At 31.8% G+C, this 15867-nt stretch overlaps 2 protein-coding genes across 2 annotated transcripts; one reads left to right on the forward strand and one right to left on the reverse strand.

Annotated features, from left to right (window-relative positions):
* Positions 1 to 1973: 1973 nt before the first annotated feature.
* Positions 1974 to 15018, forward strand: LOC118075008 (uncharacterized; the record flags this gene model as incomplete). The annotated part of the gene is made up of 2 exons (XM_035096588.1): positions 1974 to 2678; positions 14521 to 15018. Coding segments are annotated over exons 1-2 (650 nt in total), but the record flags the coding sequence as incomplete, so codon positions are not given.
* LOC118075023 (probable ATP-dependent helicase PF08_0048) lies at positions 3848 to 5595 on the reverse strand. Its single transcript, XM_035096604.1, has 4 exons — positions 5483 to 5595; positions 5260 to 5412; positions 5015 to 5179; positions 3848 to 4850 (listed from the first exon to the last, which is right to left on the reverse strand). The coding sequence occupies exons 1-4, from the start codon at positions 5531 to 5533 to the stop codon at positions 3948 to 3950; spliced, it is 1272 nt and encodes a 423-aa protein (XP_034952495.1). The 5' UTR covers positions 5534 to 5595; the 3' UTR covers positions 3848 to 3947.
* Positions 15019 to 15867: the final 849 nt, after the last annotated feature.

The raw sequence follows: 15867 nt of genomic DNA on the forward strand, positions 1-15867 counted from the left end.
CTCTATTTATTTATTTATTTACTTTTATTGTTGAGCATTACATTAAATTAACTAATTAAAATTTGTAGTCTAATCTGAACAGTTTAAAATACTTATTTTAATACTTGATCTTGAAAATACAAAATAATTTTGTTAACAGTAATGAAAAAAAGACTATAAAGCCTTAAAAAAAATCGAGCAAAGGCATCAGGAAGACAAATTCTTATGTTGTTTTAAAATGTGGAATAATGTGTTACGATATGTTTAATAATAAATTATTACCTTCTTCAGGGATAATCCAGGTGACGAGATGGGTGGCAACACTCAGCCCATGATTCCTTATCGGTAACAGCATGTGTTTGCACTCACAATCGGCAAAAGAAGTTCCTTAGAAACGTTGTCGGCTTCTTTTCACTTTTTTCTCTTCTCCATCGTAATTTTGCTCTTTTTAGTACAATTTCAGAGAAAGAACAATGTTTTCTTGAACTTTAAAATATTATTATCTGATAAATAAAAAACATCTTGATAGCAGTTGCGAAAAAATTCTTTTGAAGTTTTGCGAAAATTTGTTGATATGATTTTTTTACTTCGATAAAATATCAAGCTGAAAAATGTTCTTGACTACATCGTTCCAAAGAATAGATTTACCTATATCCTTTGTAAGATATTTGCACATATGCTCAATTTCTCTTGATCTCTCCTTTTCTTTGTCAGTGGCAGGCGTAATGTGGGTGGTTGAAGTAGTCAAGCAGATTTTCTGTGGTCTTTGTGGCTGCTCTGACAACGTCTCGTGGCCGTGGGAATGCTGGAAATTGTTTCACCGCTCCCCCGCTGAGTGTATATACCAAGTATATATTGAGAAGGCTTGCTGTTCTCGCTAATCGTTACTAAACGCCACGCGGAAGTTGGCACTACTTGGCGATTAACCAGCGGTTACCATTTTGATTGTCGTTAAAAATTGTAACCGCTTATTTTCTTGCATTGGTGTTGGCCAGTAAACAATAACAATAGCAAGTAGGATATACCATAATTACATGAATGAGTACTTTATGTATAGATACAAAATCTTTTTCATGATATTCTTAAATATGTACTAGAATACTTTTCAGTTGAGAAAACTGAATAGTTTGAACACTTTATGGCAATCGACTAATTTCTCTATATCAAGTGTAACAAATTTCTAACTCTTTACTGTTTTACTTACTGACGTAATAAAGACTGAATTATTAATCCAAATTATTTACTAGTAATGGAATAACTCACGTTTATGATGTTATAATTTATAATTTATTATACATAAAAACCACAATTTAATTAAAATTTTAATCAATGCATCAATTTTTATGTTTTAAAAAAAGGTTATATAATTTTTTTAGCATATAATATATTTATTGTTATTATTAAAACAAATAATTGAATATGCTCCAATTTTTCATTTATGATATTTGCGCAACTTTTTATGCTTATTCATTGTGGCGCCAAAAGTAATAAAAAAGATAAAAAAAATACAGTACTTAAAATTCCGAAATAAAAAATATATTAGTTCCGTGTGTCGTATCAAATTCTGCTCTGGATCCCTGACTTTTATGGTCGATTCCAGGGACAACGGTGCCCTCGTTGCTTTCTTGCTTTTTCTCTTTGGTAAAAGCGAGCACACGTATATACATATATTTGCTCTACACGTCGTGCACTGAGAAGCAGAAGAAGAGGAAGACGAAGAAGAAGGTTGAGGCCCTTAAGAAGGGGCAACACGAGATATAAGTAGGAGGGAAGGGGATAAGAAAGCCAACGGTGAGGAGCAACCCATGAGGACTGACTTAAGAAGCAACAAGCGAATGAGGAGAAGAGGAAAGAGAATGCCGGGCAGTTCCAGGCAGTCCCTCTTGACGCGCCGCACAGATCCTACGTGCTTTTATTACCGCGGAACGCGCTAACCTCTACTTCGAGATCTGGAGAAACGACTTCGGCGAATTACTAGTGGACCGTCTCTTTGTGAAATCACCAAGAGTCAAGTCCTGCTGCGATCATGTCGCGTATACGAGTGTCGTAATCGTTTGTACAAGCGACTCGACCAATCAGCGTTGCTTTTTTACCGCTTTTTTTCTTTTTTTCTTTTGGAGCTCTGCTTTTTTAACGGACGAAACGACATTAAATCAGCTTTTATGTACAAAGTGTTTTATTCAAAAAATTAACACAGTGTTATTAATGATGAAATTAAGTCTTGGACAATTTTTTCCCAGTAATTATTAGTGCAATTACATCGAAATTTGGAAAGAGTAACTTTGACTTTGACAATCACAACAATGAGTCAAATAAACTCGTGTTTCATTGAAACAAAAATAGTGAGTTCGGAGCCAGTAAAAATACTTGGAATAATGTAAATGTAGCTTGATTTGTATCGGTAAATAAGAAGTTCTTGTTAACTTTCAATAAAACATGAACTGATATAATAAGTGGATTGTTTCTTTGAAGCAATCAATGGTGAAATACGTAAGATAAAGTTGGAAAAATCTATAAAGAATTAAGGATCAAATTAAGCAGAACGCCATGCGAACAAGTATGCGTACTGAGCAGTGGCTCTCACCAAAAATAACAGATAAGGAGGAGAAAAGGACAACTGGACTTGGTGCTGGAGCCCTTTATTTTATCCGTAATCGTGGAAGTATGCGGCGACAATTAACGCGTGATTCTTCTAATCAGTGAGTTTCTTATAATCCTATATATTCATGATTTTTTCAAGTTAATTTTTCAAGTATACATAATCAGAAAAAGCCAAAGTGAATTGATATGCTAGGATGTAATGATACATAGGTACATTTCTAAATGTTTACTCTGAAACAAAAATACTGAACAAGTTTTAACATCTTAAAATATAGCTGATGTATAATTATATTTCAGTATACCAATCCACCTCACTTCTTCTAGAAATAAAACCTGTTGAATGTAAATTTGTAGGTACTTTTAATTTATTCAAATGACTGGTTAGAAATTAAAGCCAGATCTTGATCAAGGTTGTTATTCTAATTCTAGCGTAAATTTAATTCTATTAAAGTTTGTACAAAACAATCAGTATTCCAACCTCTAGACAATTGCAAGTCAAAGCTTTGTTGAAACTGGACAAGTCGAGAGTAGAGGACCACACACGAATGTAACATACGCGCCAAGGAAAGAAGCCGCGTGCAGGTTATTCTCCAACACTTCCGTGTTGTTCGACTAATGAATCGCCTTCCTGGAGTCCACCAGTTACAACAACCATCTTCGTATCCTCTCCTGTATCTCTGCTGTCTCTTGTCTTTCTTTCTTTCTTTCTCTATACCTTAACTAACATGTTTTTTTTTCTTTCAACAATATTTTTGTGTCATCAATCGTAGTCTTCCTTTTTCATCTTCCTCACATCTTCAGGTCCAACGTATAACCTCCTATCTATAAGTCTCTCTAATATATTTACCAACACACCCGCTGGGTTAATGCTCAACTTGGACAGGTCAGAGCCCATTATCGGTAGCATAATATCGTTGACCATGATCAGTCGTGAACAATTATAAGGCGAAGCAGGTTGTCCCAAGTAGAATGTGTAGGAAGTAATAGACGAGTAAATACATGTATATATATAATACATATACTGAAAGAGGAAAGTAAAGGGGGGACAAGAAACTAAAGGATATATCTGAAATCTGAGATTCCATGTACGGTTCACCGGAGCTCGACCCTGATGCCACGATCTTGCCAACGATTACTCTACCAAGCATATGAAGAAGACAACCTTTGTCACGAAAAACGATATTACAGGAACGACATTAACTACTTTTTTATCATAATGATATAATAACAAGGTCATGTTTTGTACATTTTTCAAGTCTTGAAGCAATTACTTTTTCACTTTGAAGACTTTATTTCGCTTTAGTCAATATTAGCCGTCTATTTTTTACAATTAATTGTATGAAAAAGATTTATTTATTTTCTGATGTCTACGAACTATGTAGCACAGTATTCGACATAATTTTATTTCCCATTATAATTCTTCCTAAACTGCTACTAAACTTTTTACTTTGACTCCCATTATAGGTTTCGATTGCGACATTGTCTGATTCAGAATTGACCGTCTGGTCCCTTTCTTCTTGAGAATCAAGAATTTCTGAATCTCCGACTTGGTCTTCTATTTTTTTTAAGTGGGTCACGCTACTTCCTTTTGTCCTCACTTGAGTTACCCTAGTTTGTGGTGGTCCAGAATTATGAATTCTATTATCGTATTCGTCATCATCATCACCACTATCATCATCATCATCATCATTATAAGCATCATCATCATTATAATCATCATCGTCATCGTCATCATCATCATCATCGTCGCTAGAATTATGATTCAAATCATTTTGATTATAATTTGTTACTTTTGTATTAACTACACGTACGTTGTTTACTTGAGAATTGAGAATATCATACTTTTGTCCAGTTTTCTTATTAACTAAATCAACTTTATCAACTTGTTGATCAGTCAAATCAGCTGTATTTATCGTACCGACTGTTTCACCATTTGGATAATTGTCAATGACGTTAACATTTTCAGCATTAGCGTTTGATAATCTAGTTTTTGATAGTTGTGATACTTTAATGTCTGAACTAAGATCAATAGGAAGAGATGGTCGTACATTTAATTCATTGTCTTCATTTTTTTCTTCTTCTTCTTCGTCACAATGTTCAGATGTGAGAAGAGATTTTACTCCCGTTTCTAATAATATTTCGCAATTATCACCAAAACTATCACATTTATAAAGAGTCGCATGATAGCTATGGACTCCACATTCAATTTTTTCTGGTAAGTTATGTTGAGAGTACCATTTCATCGGTTTACCCTCGAATTGCTCATTAACCTGTGCAAAAGAAACAGTAGAAAATTACGAGAACTATGTTTTTTAATGAATCTTTATGAATTTGAACTATCTATTGTTGATGAATTAAAAGCTTTTTAATGGGATCAAATGTTACTTGGAGATTGTAAAAGTTTAGAATCTCTCTCGAGAAATTTAATACTTACATCACTAACTAAAATAGGACACCGTATCCCAGAGAGTCCTAGGATATCTCCTAACTTTAGAGACTGATCACCTTGCAGTTCTATGTCCAACTGATCGCATAAATTGGTAACTTTCACTACATGAGATATTGTAGTTCCTTTATCATTAACATATTTAACGGATACCTGTGAAAAAGAATACTCTATATAACATTTACTTAATTAACAATTGAAGAAATTGAATTAATTTATCAGATAATACTTGCTTTGAAATTATCTTTTTTGTGAACATTTCCCTGGAATGCCAAGGAAACACTTCCTCTATCAGAATTTCCTCTTTTGACTTGAGCCGATACGTAAGGATTCACATTATAGTTGAAATATTTTTGAGGGTTTATGGACTTGTATTGATATTGAGCCTAAAAAAACATTTAGTTAAACAATTATGTCAATGAAAAATTTCATAATTAATTAAATAATGTATAATACATTAGATACTGATATAACAAATGAAATTAAAATTCCAGAAAAGATATACATTCTGAATGTAAACGATATTTTTTACTTTAAAGTTGTAGGAAAACTATTAATTTTTTTTCTTTTACGTCTTATATGTTTGCATAGTTATCATAAAAGCTATGCTAATTATTATGTATAATTTTTTTCTTATCAGTCTCCATATTTACTTAATTATTAATAGCCTTCTGGCGAGTTCGATTTATGCAGCAATTATTACACTGTATTATAATGTTGGACATTAGAATATATAACTTTCATTGTCGTCCGAGAGATAATAACAATGTGAATAGAATACATTCAAAACATAAATAAAAAAATTAATTTACTTGTTAAAACATTGCCAATAAATATCTTAACAGAATAACAACCAAGATTATGTCACTTCTACGTAAACAATGCGTAAGCATTAGATAATTAACTAACAAAGTTAAAAATTTTTAATGATTATTACCGAATAATATAATAGTTTTCTAAACAAAAATAAACCATATAATTGGTTTGGTTTCTAAAAAATTTAATTCGTTAATTTTTAAAAATTGGAAAACTTTAACTTACTAGTTAGAGTGGGAAAACAATTCTTTTAAGTAATTAAAATTCCGATATATATTCATATTTGAAGTTTAAATTGATTTAAAAATATTATTTTTATACTATTCTGCAGTAATTACTAATTTGTTCATAATAAATTATATCAAACAATTCTTTATCCATTAATTATTTTTTATTACAAAATGTACTCATAATTAAATAGATTTCTACTGATTAAAACAATTCTTTCCTATCTAATCAGACTTTAATAAAAAAATATATAAAATAAATTATTAATTAAGAATTTATAAGATATAGAAATGTAAGTAACCATATTTTTCAATTTGAATTGTATTGAAAGTACAAAAAGAGATGATAACAGTTTGACCAAAAAATAATTAAAATATTTTTACCCGAATCATAATCAAGTTAATATCATCAACATGATGCTTTCATGTACTTCTGACAAGCATTAGGGAGTGTAATAAAAAGCTGAGTTGTTATTATTTAACAGTGAGCACAATAACAACGCAACGAGCCAGAGATACCTGGAGGAGAGAAGACAGACGACAGGAAAAAAAGCTGGAGGCTGTGCAGTTGTCAAATGGAAATATTATGTATTGTATAAGGACAAGAGAAAAAGTATGTTCATACATATACGCGAGCTAAGTTGTATGATGTAGTAAATATAAAGCTGTACGGATTGAAAAGCGAAATATTCACGTAGGAAGTGAGATGTCCTAAGAATCTTGGTAGTGCGAGAACTACAGTGATGTTACTTGACTTTTATGGAACTTTATTCAAGTTCTGGGAAGAAAAGCAAAGTTACCAACAACCACATGACATCAGAAGTTTATATCTTGTGACAAAGCATGAAAAGACAGTTCATAAGAAATACTGCTATATTTCAGTTAGGCGCAATGCACATCGTCCATAGGGTTCCATAGCAAATTGTAATGTTTGACAGACGGCAAAAATATATAAATTATAAATCATAGAACAAAGAGTAGAGTAATTCGATTAAAGGAAAATAAAGACAGCTAACGAGTATAGAAGATGGGAACTAGACAAGGGAAAAAGATAAAGGTCAATGCTTCTTCATCACGGACTCTTCAGGGTTCAATGAGCTAATAATCCAAAGTCTCGACTTGTATTTTATTTATTTTTTCCATACTATTTTTTTAATCGCTTCGATGCCCCTTCCATCACAAAGAAATAGAAGGGATGCACGGCAATAAGGCGTCGTAGAGACGCGCGCGCAAATCCCGAGGCCCTTGATAGCCTTAGCTCGACCATGCGATTTATCGCCTGGCCCCGGGTCAGGGGCTAGAAGTGGAAACTATTACGCTGCTCGAGCAATGGAGGTTTCACGGTTGCGCTGCATTTATTCGTTTGTCTTTTTTCCTTATTCTCTACTCGATCGCGAGACGGTTAAAAAGGTGAAAAGAAAGGAGAGAATAAGAGGCGGACGAGGACGAGTCACAAGAATCGTACACGCGGAAAATACAAGTGGAAGCTATAAATCTTAACATCCTCGAGGATTCTAAATGTGTGTGTGTGTGTGCGTTGTTGAATATAAATGTATTTGTGGATGCACGTACGCCGTGGATATATAAAAGAGATTCGAGGAGACGGGGTGGAACGGATACCCTGGGGAAAAATTAGAGAAGCAGATCTTGAATCGACCGGAAAAATACCGCTTCAATCGTCGTCTTCTCTAACTTTACCATTCATTTTTACGATAAAAAATCATATGAATCACTGGGCATTTTTATACCATAAATACTTGACATACACTTCAATAAATTTGTTCAAGTTAAACGCATGCTCCCTGCTGCAGAGATACCCAACATACAGGAATAGACATAAGTTAAGTCAACGCTGTTCGAAACACCTCCTCAGGAATCTTTCAGCTTTCCTCTTCGCTACATATATATCCCACTATTGCAATAAGTCGTGCAAGGAATCTCGTGTAGAAGTCGTACTGACAGCTTTGAATTTGAGTAAGGTGCAAGACCGAAATCTCTATTCCAACGGTAAAACTTTAATCAACACTATGAGATATTTTTCTTTTAAAATTTAAATATTATTTTATTAAAAAAGTGCTCAGTAGTTTGTTTATAATTGAAGATAATTTAAAATGAATTGTTGACTGTTATGTATTTTATCACTGTTTGTATTTTATTTCTAGCGGGAAATAATTACATGAATATCTAGTAGATTTTTCAAATAAAAAAATAATGGCGAATCATCATCCGGTGGAGCTAGACTTGCTAGACTATCTTAAAGAGAAAGGAGATTGGCATTAAAATTACCTTGGACTCGTCGAAATAATCAGTTGACAAGCCATTGCATTCGTCTATGTCGGTTTGACCCGACCCTGTGAACTTTCCTCCCGTTACGCTCCCTCCCTTGTTTTTCTGGAACCAATGGCGTTACAGTCGCCGGCATGCATCTCACCGGTGCGAAGGGAATCCCTCCTGCACCCACCGACCCGCCGCCTCCACCTTCCTGTCCTGCAACCGCCAACTCGCGCGGGAAATGGAGCACCAACAACCGATTACCACTCTCGAACTGAATAATCTATACGGTACTCTTGACTCTTCACATATCTTCCTTTCTTCTTATACAGAAAAATTCTCCTCCACGTATCCATATATATGTATAACAGTATATGCACATATTGTATAGTGATACACGAACGTAAACTCTCGAGACATAAATCGTGATGTCTCTTCGATCATCATCACGATTTTACACAGTGGTTCTCATTGTCATCATTGGCTTGAGGTGTTTTACCGATAATACCACTATTAATTCCATTTTCAAAGTCAGATATGTGCGTAATCTCTTTTCTGTTTTTGTTCGATAAAATATTCTATCTTGATATAGTTTTGAAAAATAAATTCCTTCGTCTGTGATATTTTTCATGTCTTATCTATAAATTAAGACATTTGTTATAAATTATTTATCAAGTATTGGCGTTAAAAAAATTTTTTTCTAAATAAATAATTTTTTTTATTTAATCATTGTATTGGATAATAAAAATGATTTAATTAATTCTTGTTACTTGGTAAAATATTTTTAATACTTTCTAAACATTCCATTTTTGAAAATAAAAAAATTATTTTTTTTTTCAAATAATTAATGCATAATGTGATCCTTATAAAAATTTATAAATTAAACCATTCCTTAGGAATCCGTTAGAAAATTTATCATGATTTGAATTAATTCATACTTTCATCAATTTTTATTATTTTTACTATCGATAAGATGTCTCGATCGATAAAAAATATATCTCAATGAATGCGATCACAGTTCGTTTAATTTTATATTAATTAATGATTAATTACTTTAACTGTACGACGTCAGAAATCAAATGTCATCATTTTTTTTTTATTTTTAATCATTGTACATAACTGGAATCATCAAAGTGGTTACAATAATATAAGTGGTCCATTTACTTTGTAACACCTGCATTAACACAAACAAGTTTTTAAATGAGAAACCTACATTGAGATGATTATCAACCTAATAAAATGGAAATTAGAAATATAGATAGACAGATGCAGTTGAACATGACAAGTATTATCATTATAGTTCGATTATAACGGTGTGCGATTCATCCATGGTCGAGTTATAGGTAAGTTTCTGACTCGACCCCCAAGTAGAAGATACTACAGAATAAAAGTAATTTCAGTTAAACACGAACACATCGTCCCGTAATCTAGCATCGACCCTTTTCATTTCTCAAGTCTATTCTGATATTCTTCCCGTGCCCTTGATCCCGCACCACTTCCCATGTCAAACGATAAAACTTAAAGATGCCAATCTATACATTACCTCTACAAGTTGTTCCTCATCTCAGCTTGAATTCTATACAGAGCATATAGGTTTTGTTGTTGTTTCACGTATAGATGATTTGTATTTATAAATATTACTTATGAGAAACCTCCTTTTTGCTACATAAAAAATACTGTCGGCTTTCATTTCTTGAGAATTATCTTCCAGGTCATAAAAGTATGATATTTCGTTTCTTTCAGGTTTATCATTGACACGCAAACGAATATTTTTTCACAGTTTTTCTCAATAAATATAGAACAGTCTATTTGCTTTACTATTCTTCTTCGTGTGAAATTTGTTTTCAGGCGTTATGTTTATTGGTGTGAAATTAGACACAAAAAGTTATTGCTTTATTATAACTGATCAATTCACACCTCTAGAGTATTTTGTGTGAAGAAAAAGTTTTAATTCTCAGGATGTTTCTTGCTTTCGTAAAAACATTTTATGAGATCATTGAAAAGTTTATTGATAAGAATGAACCATTAAATTGTCAATAGATAAAAACAGTAGGTCTTGGTTACATAATTATTTCAATCACGCCAGCTGATCCTATGGGAATATTTTAACAGAAATATTTATCTTTACTTCAATAAATTAGTTAATTACTTTCCTCAAATATGTTAAAGCTAGAAATTGTTTTTTTTTGCATCTACGTCATAAGAATTTTTAAAAAGTTTCAAAATATATCGAATAAGTATTAATATAAATATTTAGTACAAGAAATAACTAATTAAATTTATGATTTTTTTTAAGTTTAAAATTTAAGTTAATATTATTACTTTGCTGTCAACGGTGCTCTGAAAACCTACCAAACGGTGCTGTCTGAAATATAACTTGTGGTTAACCAGAGATATAAATTTCGCGAAGCAAGAAAAAAGTGAAATGTAAAAAAAAAGGAAAAAAATGCAAGTGTTATAGAGAAAATGAGTAGAATTAGGTTTTATATGTAATAAGGATATAAAAGATTACGACCTAATACCACTCATCCACAGTTGATAATGATAAAGATTCTCCTGTTGATGCATAATATAGTTTTATGTCCTTGAATTGCCTACTCCATTGGTTTGTTGGCACACACCATGCCACTCTTTCACTCTTTTCTTATGGAAGTATTTCTGCACCGAAACGACCGGACGATCGTAGATATCCAACGTGTCTTGTTGGTATCATTAGCGTGAGATCGTGTGACGTAATGACCTGATCGGTGTCTCAACCCGTCGCTGTAATGATCCTTCTTGTAAAGAGGGTATTAGCATTGAGAACGATCAACGACCAAAGAGATATATACCGTTAAGTAAAATCTATCACCTTGTGACCTTCATTGGACGTTTTTGTTTTTCAGTATTGATGTTTAACCAATGAATATAAAAAAATTTTCTTTCATCATCAATTAGTGAACAATAAATAACGATTAATGAAATTTACGGTGTAATATTGGTAGCAGTGACGTGAAATGGTGAAATATATTGTGATTTATATAAACACTTGGATGAGAGAATTGAATAATCTATATATAGTCTCGAAATTTACTCAATACAAGTTATTTATTGGAGTTAAATTAAATAACATACACACCACCAAAATCATTTTCAACTATTTATTATTTGTTTTATAGCTGAAAAGTTATTGGAGATATTCTCAATTATTTCTGATATTGGATTATTTTAAGTATCAATGTACGAATATCACTGTTCAATAACCATAAAAAAAAACATTTGTAAAATTGACTTTAGAAGAATGATTCAAATATGACTTTCGAAAATTTTATGACGATCTCAGTATGAGCTCATTGACAAGAATAATCTTAAAAATGATCAGAATTTTTTTCCAATGCATAAGTAATATATAGTGTTTAAATCGAATAACGTATAACAAAAGCAATTTCAAAGTGTCTGTTACTTGTTTTATTACAGTTGAAGAAAAAAATAATTGGTACAAGTCGTGCAACAGAACACAAACTCTCTTCCAGTGGTCACATCGATTTCCTCCCGTGCTGCAGTTATACGCTTCAGCGACTCGATATATCGATAATTTGCCAATGAGATTCAATATACACAGCTCTTAAAAGGGGTTCAAGGTTACAATACAATTTCAGGAGAAATAATTCAAACTCAAGAGAAGAGAAATAAATAATAGTCCAAGGTTTAACCACCAGACGTAGGTTGGAGTAAAAAATCATGACAATTTATCCCAGATGAACTATTAGACAATGTTGTAATTTCAAGTGACAACATAATAATACATAATTTCACATGTCTTTCCCGTCGAAATAAAATGATTCAGCCAATCAGCGTGGGCTTGATTGCATAAAATATCGACTTTGTCTTAAATCGATTTGACTTAATCACTAAATCAAATTAACTGCAAGTGTTAAAATCGTCTATAAGCTATATTTAATATCATATCAATGACTTTTTTAATAGGCGTATACATATATGTACATTGGGATCAACACATTCCTTGAGGGTTCCAAATTAAATGAGAAAGAAAATGTGATAGAATAAAATACTTGCACATGTACGTATTGAAAGTAAGTAACTCTAAATAAACTAGAACGAGCGAAAGGACTTGTGTATGCTAATGCATCAGTAGGTATACATATACTCTGAAGTTTTAAAGCGTGACTCTGTAGCTCAGTAGATGAGAGAATGAACCATATAGCCGTTTACTCGTGCATTCTGCAATTAAAATAATCCTTGAGTATCCAAGATCAAATCCAAGGACACTTCTGTGGTCCTGTTGCAAATAAAAAATTTTTTACCACATTAAAACCAATATATGTTGAAAGATAACTTCCCACTGGGAAGTTAATAAAGAAAATTGAATAAAATCATTAACATTTTTTAAATTAATTATTTTGGACTTTATTATTAAATAAAATAATCTTAAAAATATTTTAATTATGAAATTAAGATATAAAAATTTACCACATCATTTCTTATGCATAAAAATACTTTTTTTAGGATTTAATGTCCATAAAAAAAGTAATTTTCGTTTTTTATAAAAGTTTAAATTTTCTGTGAGTTTAAAAATTAATTTTTCAATTTTTAGGCATAAACATTTTTATAAAAAAAGTTCATCAATCAATAAATATTCCATATTCCATGAGCGAAAGATGGCAGTAATTTATTTTCGTTGTTGAATTGCGGTTTTTTTTTTCTTTTAATTTGATAATTTTTGATATGAAAAAAGCTAAATAAATAAAAGCAGTGAAGTAGTCGGCTGTATAAGACGAGATAACAGAAGAAAAAGAAGATTCTCTCAAAACGATGAAATGGAGAAAGGTGAAGTGGCATGAAAGGGGAATGAACGAGCTTCCAGAACCGGAATTTTATACAGTGGCGTAACCCCCACGAATATTATTTCCAAAATAACAACTTCAAGTATTGGACCAACTCGGTTATATTTTCAATTCGACTTTTTGAAGCTATAAAAATTGAAAATTAAAGTTTGTTGTATCTTTTCAACGTTTTCTCTAGCTTGTTGAACTTATCGACATCTATTACAAACATCATAAAGTTCACTGCAAATATTAGTGTTTTATTGTATACATTAAATGTGTTTTAATATGATATCGCTCATTTGATTAATATTGTCTCGTTTTTAAAACGTTTTCAAGTGTTTTTAAAAACGAGACAATGTTAATCAAATGGGTGATGTCATGTTAAAATACTTTTAGTGTATTAAAATGAAACACTAAGATTGGTAATGTTGATACACAAGTGTTTTTTTTTTAATTTTAAATTAAATCTATATCAAAAATTGATTTTCAAAATAGTTGAATGAATTGATAGAAAAAAAACAATTTATAAGAACTTTATATTTCTTAAATACTCTATTATTACATCTTATCTTATAAATAAATATATATAATAGTGGTGATTATGTTCATATGTACATAATGATGAAGTGAGTGAATAATCATTTTTATTAAATGTGTACGTTTATTATTTTGAGTCTGTCCAATGGCTCCGTCTTTCGGTAGTGACCAGAATTACCGCTCACCTTGGCAAGGTCATCTTAATGTATTAACAATCAACGTATATGGTTACACATATGTATGCATTAGAAATCCCTTGTCGCAACGCTGTTATGTTATTCAAATATTATCTTTATGATTATTAACTATTCAGCATGCTTTATTTTCTTTCTATTTTTTTCTTTCAACATTTTATTATTACATTCACTTGTTGATTAATCTGGTTTCAATTTTTCTTATTTTTTAATAATCGATAGAACTAAAAACATTAGTAGACTGTATACGTTAATGGAATATCGATAAAATTCTTTTGAAATGAGTTGTTTTCTTTAGAAGATAGAAATAAAAAAAGGTACTTTTCTCAACTAATGATTTTTATTAAATGAAGTATTCCATAGTTTACAACTGGATGCTTTATTAAAGAAATAAAGTTTTTTTTCACAATTTACGTAAGAATTGAGAATATTTAGGTACCTTGCAGTCTTCAGATTATTGATAAATATTAATTCTAGGTATAATAAGCCAATTATTGTAGCTTCCATATTTTATTCCAATTTATAAATTCCAATTTATGCTTTTTACTGAAGTTATTACTATAAAATATTGTTGAGATGTAACAAAATGAATTTAAATATGGTGGAATAATTTTATGTTGCAGAACTAAAAGATCAGAAGAGTATACATCAACTTCATCCTCTTCAATAATCGACACGATGGGAGGAAGTAGTAAATTTGGAAAATGGCTTCGTGAACATCTAAAAGGTTCTAAAAGCTGCAGTCACGATATTGATAACTCACTAGATATTTTAAAGTCGCGTGCAGGCCTAAGTGAGTCTTATAGTTCAACATTAAGTGAGAGTGAAAAAGTGTTATCACGAACGATATGTACATCACAGAATGTTTACTGCAGTCTTCCCCGTGAGCATCGACGATATTCTCATGACACCGGAAAAACTAATGAGTCATCTCGAGAAAGATTACGATCGGGGAGTTGTCGTCTGCGGGAAAAAGTATTTTCATCTGGAGATGTAACTGCTATTACTCGGGAAGAATCGATTTATGGAACTGAAGTAAAAAGTTTACGGCGCAAGAATCGAGAGAGAAGAAGATACTCAATGAATGAGATGAGAGAATATCGCAATCATCGTCGAAAAAGGTAAGAAAATGATTTTTAATGAATTATTCATCATTTTTATTTGAATGGAGATTTATCGTTAGAGCAACATAATCAGATTGAATGATCCTTAATTAACCTTAGCTTATCTGGTGAAATTGATGATGGAAAAAGAAGAGTAAACTTTTTTATCGTACATTCGTGATTTCTGTCACTGCTCAGCTGTGGTGCTGATTGGCTAAGTGATTTATTGTAGACTTTTATAACGTTGTACAATTTAAAGTGCGCGAAGATTCTAATTAATAAGAATCTATCCCCATTTTAATGATCATTTACTTGAGGATAAATTTCTGGTCTTGATCAGTAACAAGATTGACCATTTTTCAAAAGTAATATTAGTAAAGTATTTAAAATGACTACATTAATTCTCGATCAATAAATTTCGATTAGCAGTCAAGGGCCTGTCGTAAAAAGCCATTCAAGTGATATTTTTCTTTGTCATTGAATTGAATGGCAACATGAAATAAGCCATGATTTTCCATTTATCGTTAATTGGTGAAGACTTTTAGAATATAAGGTGGCTTTGGTTACATCAGAGGATTAATGACATTGACATTCAGCTTGTGGTGCTGCTGAACGATGCCGAAGATGGTAATGTAAGAAAAGAAAAGCAGAGAGTGTTGCGGACGTTGCCCTCGGATTCGACACGCGTCCTTGAGGGATATACATCGAGCTAACATACAGGATTTATACAATATGCCCCCCCGGGCACTGTATTCTCTGGTTTCTTCTTTTTCTTTCCTCCTTATTTTATCTCCCTCACCTTCACCTTCTATTTTTGAAGCCGTCCATCTTTACCTTCCTTCGCATTCTTCTGCATCTTCAAGTCTT

The sequence above is a fragment of the Chelonus insularis genome, unplaced genomic scaffold (genome assembly GCF_013357705.1).
Source record: "Chelonus insularis isolate UGA/USDA-ARS -01 unplaced genomic scaffold, ASM1335770v1 contig_144_pilon, whole genome shotgun sequence".
Taxonomy (NCBI): domain Eukaryota; kingdom Metazoa; phylum Arthropoda; class Insecta; order Hymenoptera; family Braconidae; genus Chelonus; species Chelonus insularis.